The 10870-nt window shown below is 38.4% G+C and overlaps 1 protein-coding gene across 2 annotated transcripts; it reads left to right on the forward strand.

The window, feature by feature from the left end:
* Window positions 1-1546: 1546 nt before the first annotated feature.
* On the forward strand, window positions 1547-8537 carry LSM6 (LSM6 homolog, U6 small nuclear RNA and mRNA degradation associated). Of its 2 annotated transcripts, none has more exons than XM_063460088.1 (4): window positions 1547-1650; window positions 3856-3957; window positions 6138-6251; window positions 7837-8537. In XM_063460088.1, the coding sequence occupies exons 2-4, from the start codon at window positions 3864-3866 to the stop codon at window positions 7869-7871; spliced, it is 243 nt and encodes an 80-aa protein (XP_063316158.1). In that variant the 5' UTR covers window positions 1547-1650; window positions 3856-3863; the 3' UTR covers window positions 7872-8537. The 2 variants fall into 2 exon arrangements, with proteins under 2 accessions (XP_063316158.1, XP_063316159.1); XM_063460089.1 differs by lacking the exon at window positions 1547-1650 and adding an exon at window positions 1666-1687.
* Window positions 8538-10870: the final 2333 nt, after the last annotated feature.

Raw genomic sequence — 10870 nt, forward strand, 5'->3', positions numbered from 1 at the left:
TTGGATGAGGGAACAAGGAACCGTCACCTACAGGTAAGATAATTCCTTTTTAAGAATGATGAATCCTGAGTCGCATGCAGTGTTATTCAGTAATGTGTGACTTGTTGGGAGTTCAAAATGAATTTCAAAATTCAACTATGAGATTGTTTTCTATTGTAGTTTAAAATGGCAAAGTAGCTTTGAATTCCCAAGAGTTCACATTTTAAAGGGATACTATAGGCACCCTGACCACTTCATCTCATTGACGTCTTATAGAATGTAAGCTCATTTGAGCAGGGTCCTCATCAACCTATTGTTCCTTTAACATTTTGTAATTGTCTGATTTATTGTTAAATTTCCCCTTTTTTTCTAATATTGTAAAACACTGTGTAATAAGTAGGCACTATATAAATGCCAAAAATAATACAGTGGGACCTCGGTTTACAAACGCCTCGGTTAACAAAATTTTCGGTTTACAAATGAAAATCCATCGAAAATAATGCCTCGGTTTACAAATTTGTTTCGCAATACAAAGCAAGTTTCCCCAGGACGCATTGCGCTTGGGAGGTTTATAGGGCCGCCCCCTGCATGCTGGAGTCTGTGGGTATCACGTGGAGTCGAGTGTGGAGATGTTGGAGCGGCTTTTGCATCGCGTTTTGGAGCCATTCTGGAAATTGTTTGCAGTTTTGGGACTTTTTGGCGCATTTCTCAAGCTGTGGAAAGGTAGGGAGCTGAGCTTCATCGTTTGCATGCCTTTTACTGTGTGTTCTACATTGTGGGTTGGTTTCCATGCCAGCTCATTTTGACTTTTTTCTGACCTCCAGAACGGATTAATTGGTTTTCAATGCATTCCTATGGGAAACCGCGTTTCGGTTTACAAATGTTTCGCAATAAGAAACGTCCCGGAGAACGCATTACATTCGTAAACCGAGGTCCCACTGTAATAGTAAATGGTCTGGGTGCAGTGTCCCCGTCCCTCTTAGACCTGTTATGTAAAACACTGTAGTTTTAGAGAAAGAGACACTACAGGCACTTTCTGCAAAGTCAAAGCGTCACGCAAAACCACATGGGAAGACATTGATTCCATGCTTTCCAATGAGGAAGGACGTAGCACTTGTTGCACATGTACATTAGGTCCCCCTATCAGGTAACGGTGGCAGAGTGTAACCCAGTGCTGAAGGACCAACTAAATCCTGACTTGTGCTATGGTTTCTTTACTTGTTCAGTGGGGGTTAGTGAGGATTTATGGTTAAGTGGAGAAAGCTGATAATACTATAACAATGTTTAGCTTGCAACATTACATCTTCTGCCCTAAGGGGCCCCGTAGCCCATAGCTGTGACGCCAGGACTCTGTAAATATTGTTAGGATATTGCAGGATTGAACACAGAGCTCATTCCATAGTGACGTCACTCGTTCCATTCCCAGACACAACAGTTTCTCATCCGGAGGCCCAGGAGACAGGTTAACAATAAACCCCGCCCCCGCCATTTCCTGCACCCGGAAGAGTACGTTGATTGGTTGTTGGGAATTATGTTCTTCCGATGCGTCATAGCAGGAAGTAGAAGGCGTGCTTTGTTTAGCTGCCTTTGTTGGTCCTTACTGTCCACCGTAGAAAGGGCGGAGGCAGTGAGACGCGGGAGGAGGGAAACATCGGCTGGGGTACAGGAGAGGTGAGGGTACTGTGATCCGGGTTACATGCTGTGTGCTGTATGTATATAGTCCGGGTTACACTGTGTGTGTGTATATATACACGGGGCAGGAGGCTTTGTGAGAAGGGAGAGCCATAGTTGCAGCGAGCAGGTAGCACCATGTTGGAGCAGTGTGTGTGTGTATTTTAAATGGTCATGGTGCTAGTCTTCCTTCATATATTAAGTAAGGTAACGGAAAAGTTAGAAAAGACAAACTCAGTCATAAATAATATTTCAAAGGCCAATATATATATATATATATATATATATATATATATATATACATATATATGTGTGTGTGTGATGCACACATTAATGATGGTGTTAGAGTAACACCTGTATTTCTAACACTTGGTGTCCCTGCCTTTTTGCAATAATAGTACAATAAAGTTGTTGTTTGTTTTTTTAACCTAAAGGGACATTATAGTCACCAGAACAACCACAGATTAATGTAGTTGTTCTGGTGAGTATAATAGCTCCCTGCAGGCTGACCACTGTAAACGCTGCTGTTTTATTGAAAAGGCAGTGTTTTCTTTTACTCTGAACCTCCAGTGGCCACTCCTGAGACCGATAGTGGTGCTTCCTGTGTCAGTGCTGCACATGCAGCGTCTTCACTCTCTGCATGGAGACACAGCTTTCCGTTATAGAGATGCATTGATTCAGGATATGCCCATTAGCTGGGGTAGCATTTGGCTCTGTCCTGCACCACCCCCTTAGCTGAGATCATATGAATTGACTATCTCAGTCAATCCAGTGCTTTCCTATGGAAAAGTATTGTGATTGGCTGAGATCATCATCACTTCTGATGTCAGACAAGGAAGTGGAAACTGTGATGGCAGACCCATGCGGAACTGGAAATAAGGTAAGATTTTAGTATATTGGGAGGGGGATAAATAGTCACCAAAACCACTGTAGCTTCATGTTGGGGCTCTGGTGTATATAGCCTGTTCCTGCAGTCTTTCCAATGTAAACACTGCCTTTTCAGAGGACAGAGAAAAGACAGTGTTTACATTACCACTCAAACAGCCACTTAAATGTGTCCTGTCCTTTATTCTGCATCTCTGCATGGAGGCGCTGAACGTTCCCATAGAGATGCATTAACACAGTGCATCTCTATCAGGAGATGCCGATTGGTGCAGCATTTTGCCACACATGTTCAATAGCTTCCCAATATTTTTCCTATAGGGAAGCATTGTATTGGCTGAGATAATCAAGATTGATAATCTCACCTATGGAGGCTTGCTAGCCGAACGGAGATGGGTACGCCGTTGGAGGTAAAAGAGGTAAGTAAAAACACCATTCCCATGCGATCAGAGAGGAGCTGGTGACCTAAACATACACATTCACTGACCAACAGATACACTCAAACAGACAAAAGTACACACACATTCTCACACACTCACAAAGTATTATTTTAAACACTCAAAATAAATATATATAATATAAAAAATACATATTTTAACCACCCTCCTGTTCCCTACCTTGTGGGTGCAGATAGGTGGTTTTGATGGGGTCCAGTGGGACTGGACAGCAGCAGGTTTCAGTGGAGCTTAATGCGGCTAATGGTAGTGGGCTGCGCTTGGTCCTTACTCCCCATGCAGCTCTCTGAGCACCAGGAGGAAGTGAAGTAAACTAAACTACTGAAGCAGCGCAGGGGAATGAGTGGGCAGACAACTCTGTGGAATAGGCTTTCGTGCGAATGGCTTGGCGGAATGTGCGGGCGGGTGGTGAGTAGACAAATCTGGTCCCTTGACAGCTTGTCATTCCCCTGCGCGTCCTTGGCGCCGGTAGGAGGAAGTTACAGTTCACTTCCTCCCGCAGCGAATGTGATCAAGAGACCAGAGGTGGAGGGAACAGCCTGACAAATCCCAGGTGCCAGGACAAAATTCTTAGTTGCCATGGTGTCTGGGATTTGTCGAGCCCTGAGTTATCCACTCTGAGTTTCACCAGGTTGAGCAATGTGCATGACAGTTGACATTAGGTAATTAGAAAAATGCTGATACATATTAAATAGCTTGAGTGCTTAAAAATATTGGCCTGTTTTGGTGCATTTATTTTAAAATGTATGGAAAGAAAGTTTCTTAAAACTGTGGATTATTTAAAGTAACGTTATCCAAAAATTGTTGTGCTAAAATTACATTTTTGTTTCCTCATGGCTTTGTTCCTGGTTATATTTGTCTGTAAAAGAATTCAGAATGAGCCTTAGGAAGCAAACACCAAGTGACTTCCTGAAGCAGATCATTGGAAGACCAGTGGTTGTGAAACTTAACTCTGGAGTGGATTATAGAGGTAAGTGGGGGATAAATTTATATATATATATATATTTTTTTTATCTCTGTGATAATGTGTGTTGGTATTCCTAACAGTTGCAATGGTTACCATATTTTACTTTAAAAGTGTGCAGCAAAAGAGACATCTGTTTTGATAGTTTGTCGTTTTCATTGTAATAAACGTATAAAATAGAAATACCTGCAACAGTATTTAGTGTGTGTGTGTATATGTATATGTATATATATATATATATTCCCATATATATTCCCATAAAGCGGTCTTGTAAAAGCATCACCACTTGCTGGATTTTCCTTAGTATTTACAGTTTCCAATTTCTTTCAGACAGCATTTGTATTGTTTTTTTTTTTTGCTTGGTAATGAACTGTTACATGCATTTCTACAATCGTGTTTTATAGAATTTAATTTTAAACTGTATTTATAAACTTTTAAGATCTCCTGGTTGTCCATATTGCCTGTTACATGTTCTTTCTAAGCACAATGTACACTACACAGTGCATTGTAGTGGTTATGATACAAAATGTGTTGACACATTTCTGCAAGTAGTGACAACCTGGGGCTCACCTAGAGCTCTAACCCCTTTTCTGAGAATGCCGACGTTAACTTCACGTTATTGGAAGAGCTCGCAGCCAAGGATGCATGCACAATAATACCTGCTAAGGGGAAAATAAAGATGCACAAGCTTAAGTTCATTTAACGATTATTCCCTATGCGCCTTTTTTTTTTTTGTGTGTGCTTCAAGGGATTCCAAATGTAAAAAAATAAAAATGGCAGAAAATAAAAAAGGGCTCTACTCAAAATAAATTTGCATTTCAGAGTATGTGAGTTATTCCTTAAGGATAAAGGCAGTTGTGCAACGTCTGACCAAAACAAAACCTAGAATTTGAGCTATATGTTTGTTAAACCATAATTTTCCTTTCATATTGAGTCCAATTTTTTTATTTATTTAATTTTTTTTTTTTTTTAAGAAGAATCAGGGCTTTCATTTCACATAAAATATTTATGTATGAAACCTAATTTAATATGAATAAAATCTAAAAAAAAAAAAAAGAGATGAAGACCCTTTATTTTCCAACTTCTGCATGGCAGTTTAACTGTGACTCTCATACTGTTTTCTTTTTCTGCAATAAAACACACATTTGCATGCTGTGATGTACCATGAGTACAACGATGCTCCCATGTACAGGTTTCATGGTGTTTTGGAAAGTTACAAGGTCAAAGAAAGAGCTTGCCCATTTCAGTTATCCACTCTGAGTTATGCTTTTAAATTTTGATAGGAAACAATGTACTTTTGAATATCCATGGTCCTGTTTTAGCCTAAGGGCCATTTGTTTTTTTTTGTCTCAAGCATGTAATATTTTAACATGTGACCACAATGCTGTAACCTAGTCAGTTTAAAAACAAAACAAAAAAAACCCCACCTTTTTATGTGCTTTTTTTGCAGTTTGTTGATCCTCTAGTCTAGTGAACAAACTGTGTCACAGTTGATACCTCAGTGATCAGTGCCCCTGCTGTTCAGACTTTCAATATCAGCCAACTCGTCTTTTCAGGTTTCTTAAAATTAGTATAACCTCTTTAAAATAATTTAAAATAAAAATCACATAACATCCAGACATTACGGGATGCCTGTAAGCTTAAAGGGACTCTCCGGTGCCAGGAAAATATCAGTTTTCCTGGCATTGCCGAACACTGCAGTGCCCCTCCCTCCCACTCCCTATCCCATGTTGCTGGACAGGTTAAAACCACTTCAGTGACTTGCCTTAATCCAGTGCCGATGTCCCTCGGTGCTGGGTCAGGCTATGCCCATGCTCCTCCCCTGTCAATGTCAGCCGGCGGGGGAGACCTAATGCGCATGCACGGCAGTGGCCGCGCGTGCTTTAGACCTCCCCATAGGAAAGCATTATTCAATGATTTCCTATGGGGATTCCGGCGACGCATAGCGTGAGGACGTCCACCGTCGCTTAAAACACTCTTCGTGTTCTAAGAACATGGAAGGACTTAACCCTGCAAGGTAATTATTGCAGTTTATAAAAACTGCAATAATTACACTTGCAGTGTTAAGGGTGGTTGGAGTTTGCACCCAGACCACTCCAATGGGCAGAAGTAGTCTTGGTGCCTGAAGTGTCCCTTTAATGTACCCCTAATACTAATATACTATGATTTACTTTTTTCATTTGCAGGAGTGCTGGCATGTTTAGATGGCTATATGAACATTGCTTTGGAACAGACAGAAGAATACGTCAATGGACAACTTAAGAACAAATATGGGGATGCATTTATCAGAGGAAATAATGGTAATGCCATAACAATTTATAGGACTGTTTGCTAAAAGCTATTTTTTTATACAATTAGTATAAAAGAGAAAACGGTTTCTGTGGAGCTGCATTGTTTAACATTGTAGCACAAAGTGCAAAAGGGACACTGTACCCAGACCACTTCAATGAGCTGAAGTGGTCTGGGTGCCTATGTAAATGTTTTTGGCTTGATTGTACTCTCAATGGTTATCACTTTCTCATTTTACAGTTTTGCCAATCTAATTGCCCTTTTGCATGCAATATTGGCTTCCTTATCTTTTTTCATAGGAGGCCTCTGGATTTTTTTTTTTTTTTTTTTTTAATACTCTTTCCTTATTTTAAATTTTTTTCTGGTTTACTTTCTCACTAAGCTACATTGGTTACAATTTGTTTCTTTTGTATTTGTTAACCAATAGTACATACTGAGAAATGTAACTTTCTAATATTTGTTTCAATTTATCCTCATGTGTTTTTTCACAAGAGTTTATGTAACTCAAATAATGTTGTAAAAGCTGCCCTTATCTTTTTGAAACTGGCCTTTTTAAAATCGAATACCCCATGTGCTTTTTATTTTTTCTTTATTTTTGTTTATTTCAAAATAAACAATATTGTTATCACTATTTTCCAAGTGCTACCATACTTGAATGTTGGTCAAAAGATCAACATTGTTATAACCAGATGCAGACAAGTGTCCTTTCTAGTTGGTGCTTGTACCAGTTGTCACATGAAAGTGTCATTTAACAGGTCCATAAATCGGATTTGCGTTGTTGAACTACTAGATCATTTATCCCAATTTATCCAGTTGGAGTGGCCCTTTAAGTTAAAGTTGTCTTGATGCTTAGTGTCCCTTTAGTTACAGTTCCTATTTAGGATGCACTGTTCCTATGCTTTTATTTTCATTTTAAATAGTGCGTGTATAAGCAAGTAAGTGCTACCAGAGTTTCTGGTGCCTCAACTCATTGCTTAGTGTTCAGACAATCTCCGTAGCAGAGATGGTGCCAAAATATATGTTGTAAAGAGATGATTATTAATCTTTATCTGTCTTCGGCACTCCAGGTGTTGTGGGCTACATATCCCATAATGCTCTTACGGACATATTGCAGGAAAAGCATAAGGGGAGATATATTGCCAAAGGGTGCCTTAAAATAAAATGAAACATAACATTTTCTAAACTCTGAATTGCAAGATCTAACCGGTGACTACAGCTCAATATGAGAATTTGTTCAAATGAGCTCTTTTTGCAATTTGTGTTTACTAAAATTAGTGAATTGTCCTGTTTATATTCATGACATATGTAGAACAATTCAAGGAAACCGTGGACACATTACAATGATCAGTTGTGAAATAAAACGGTTTGCTGATATTTGATAAATATTCTGTTCTCAAGATTCTTAATCTACGGTGTGATTTATTCTGTTTTGTTGTTTTTCTTTTTTCATTGCACTGTTTGTGTTTTATGCTTTTGTTTAGTTGTACATATTTATTTGCTCTTATTTTTTTGTACATTTTTCAATAAAAAGATGACATATGATGTATACAGAACAAGTGTTATATTCATATATATATTTTTCTTTTTTCTTTTCAGTTTTGTATATAAGCACACAGAAAAGAAGGATGTAAAAAAAAAATTTTTTTTTTAAACTTTTTTTTTTTTGTTTTACTTATTGTAAGAAGAACCCAACTGTTCTACATAAGATCAAAGTGATGAAAGTTGCACTCCCTCATAATATTTTGGAGAAAATTTATTTTTGTTTAAAGTGTACCTGTCATGCAAAACAGCATAGTATCATTTATTTTTATTTTTTTGAGAATATTATTACACTTGACAATGAACTACCAAGTTTCTAGTACATGGATAGCTTCAGTTTTATTTGAATATCTATTTTTATTTTAAGCCCTCCTTGCTGTCAGCAAGTACCCAAAAACTACAAACATGGCCAAGTTAATGGCTGTATGCTTTTTAGCATACCCCAATGTGCCTGGCATTTCACAATGCTGCCAAGCATGCAGCTGAACCCTATTAATTATTGGTTGCCATATATAAGCTATCAGGGGCACACATGTTTTTGGAAGTGGAAGGAAGCTTCAGGTAAATATGTTAATCGATACATTTGTGTTTTAACTAGCATAATGTATTTCTTGAATTTGAATAGTTACTTGATGCTGACCTTGCCTTCCATACACTTTGTGCATAAAAGGTTAAATTGAAATATTCGGAAATGGTTTATTGATTTTATTTCATCATGTTATTCCAAACACTGTAAAATAAACGGCATTCATCGGAAACTGTTTCATTGTTTTTATTTAAAGTGTATACAATTACCTAATTCAACCGAGAAAATTGCATATTTGAAAGAATTGCAGAATCTGTTCATCAATTAGCAGGCATTTGATTTGTCAAACACAGCTGAAGGGGATTTGTGCAGAAGTCAGCTAGATTTACAAAAAAAGTTATTTGCAAACAGTTGAAAATCTAACATATAGAAAAATGTTTTCCTATTGATTTAATAGCTTTATCAGAGCTAATTTTGTTGTATACTATTAGAAAAACATAGATGCGTGTACATATATTTGTAGAATAACAACTGAGCTTAAAGTTTTTTGTGTTTTTTATTTTTTTTATAAAACTTTTTCCAATTTGTCCCCCACTCACTTTATTCAAAATATTCGAGACCTCGTGTGTTATACATGGGTGGTGGCAATAGTTCCCTTCCTTAATAATACATATTATCCCTCCCCCAACACCCCCCCTATATGCCCCAACACTAATGGCTGCGTAGTCACTAGTTTTAAAACATTTAGCAGACTTTCTCCCACCTGACGCATGGTGGGGACATATGGAGACTTACAACTTCAACTTTAGTATTATTAGTGGTTTTGGTAACCCTCATAATTATTTTTTTTTTATTTTTTTTTTATAACTAACCCACCACCACTTGATTAACCTTCAAGCCACCAAGGGCTTTTAACTATTTGCTTTCTGGCTGCTGCCAGCATTTAAATAGTTTCGATTGAAACTTTTTAAAAACATATTTTTAGTCCTGGAGTTGAAGCCTCTGGGCACAGATTTAAATGATATGGTGCATATCTCCATTGTACGGCAGCGTTCAGAAATCTGAATAAAAATCAGGCCCGTTCGGGGCTTGATTTACAAACTCCGGACATTGAATTTAATCAACAATGTTTGGTTTTTGCAGTCCGAATTAGTGAATAACCCTAATATAGTGCAATATCATTTAAAATGTGCTCTCCCAGGGCACTCCCATGTGTTGCTGTGTGCCACTCAGACAGATGAGCACCGGAAGGACCAAGCCCTGGAGACTGTTGGTTTCAAAGGAAACAGATGAGGTATATTACTTGTGCACCATTTATACATTTATTTATCAGTTTCATGTTTGCTTGTTGATGTAAAACAAAGTTGGCTGATGCATGTTATTGCAACAGCACTTTTTTTTCCATAAAATAAGATTTATGCACTTGGTTTGCACCAATTGTATAATGTGCACTTTAAACATTTGAGCACATAGCACATATGAGAGTAAGTGCATTGTAAGTCAGCACTTTTATTCCCCCCCCCCCCCCCCCCCCTTATTTAGTACCACTTTATATCTTGGTATTTGGCTAAGCCAAATAGATTTATTTAGATTTAAGATCAAAAAATTGCATTTGTGTGTGCTATTCCTTTAATCTGTATTTTTGTTCAAGGCTGCCCTTGCGGGTTGTACAGTTTCCTTCTGTGATTTACAAAATATATGAAAATGTTCTAATATATATCCAAGTAGTTGCAAATTACTAGAAGATATTTTGGGAAGAAAAATGTACTAAACATGGAGTTTCAATTTTGATAGACATGTACCTTAATTGCCTGCAGAACATGTTTAAAACTTTAAACTAGGTTGCTGTGGGATATTGTTGCAGGGATAAATCTGGAGAAAGAATGCAATTAAACACTGGACATATCACTGGCAATAGTAATATGAGGTATTTTGTTAATGTTAAACGGTTGCAGTTATAGAAACAGAGTGTGGGGCCACTGCTCTCTGGCAGCGCTTGCAGAAGCTGTGTCTTATTTCTCCTGATCTGTAATATTCTGGTTCTTTTCAAATATTTATTTTTTCCCTTCAGATTAGAGGCAGTGCTTTTACCAATGGGATTTCCAATCTGGAGGGAAAAAACAGGCAAGCAATTCTCCGAATTTTTAACACCCTCCCCCTAATCAAATCCTTTCCGTTAAATATCATCTCATCTTGAACATACCCAGTTTTTTTGCCTGCCTTCGGCAGGGGAGGTTAGACAGGAGGTTCTCCAAGGAAGCAGGTGAGAAGGGCTGAGGCTCGGGAGGCTCTGCTTCCTTTCTCTGTTAAGTAGAAATTAAAACGCCGGATGGCGTGGTCTGCCTTCATTTATGCCGTCTCGTTCCGTGCCAGGTGCTGGTCTGACGAAGGACGCAGGCGTGCGTCGGCTGGGAGGTCCTGTCGGTGGAACGCACGCACAGATTGCGTTGCGTTCCACCGGGAGTTTGCAGAGCACTATGCGCAATGTGAACCTGGATTCAGGCGCCAAATCTGAACTCTGCGTTTTTTGGTTCAGTGGCTTACAGGACTTAAAGGAGCAACTTA

The sequence above is a fragment of the Pelobates fuscus genome, chromosome 6 (genome assembly GCF_036172605.1).
Source record: "Pelobates fuscus isolate aPelFus1 chromosome 6, aPelFus1.pri, whole genome shotgun sequence".
NCBI classification, from domain to species: Eukaryota; Metazoa; Chordata; class Amphibia; order Anura; family Pelobatidae; genus Pelobates; species Pelobates fuscus.

Coding starts and splice junctions, on each gene's coding strand:
- LSM6 (XM_063460088.1), top strand. CDS start 3,864: ATGAGCCTTAGGAAGCAAACACCAAGTGACTTCCTGAAGCAGATCATT. Junction 3,958..6,137: donor CTCTGGAGTGGATTATAGAG/GTAAGTGGGGGA, acceptor TTTCATTTGCAG/GAGTGCTGGCATGTTTAGAT. Junction 6,252..7,836: donor ATTTATCAGAGGAAATAATG/GTAATGCCATAA, acceptor TTTTCTTTTCAG/TTTTGTATATAAGCACACAG.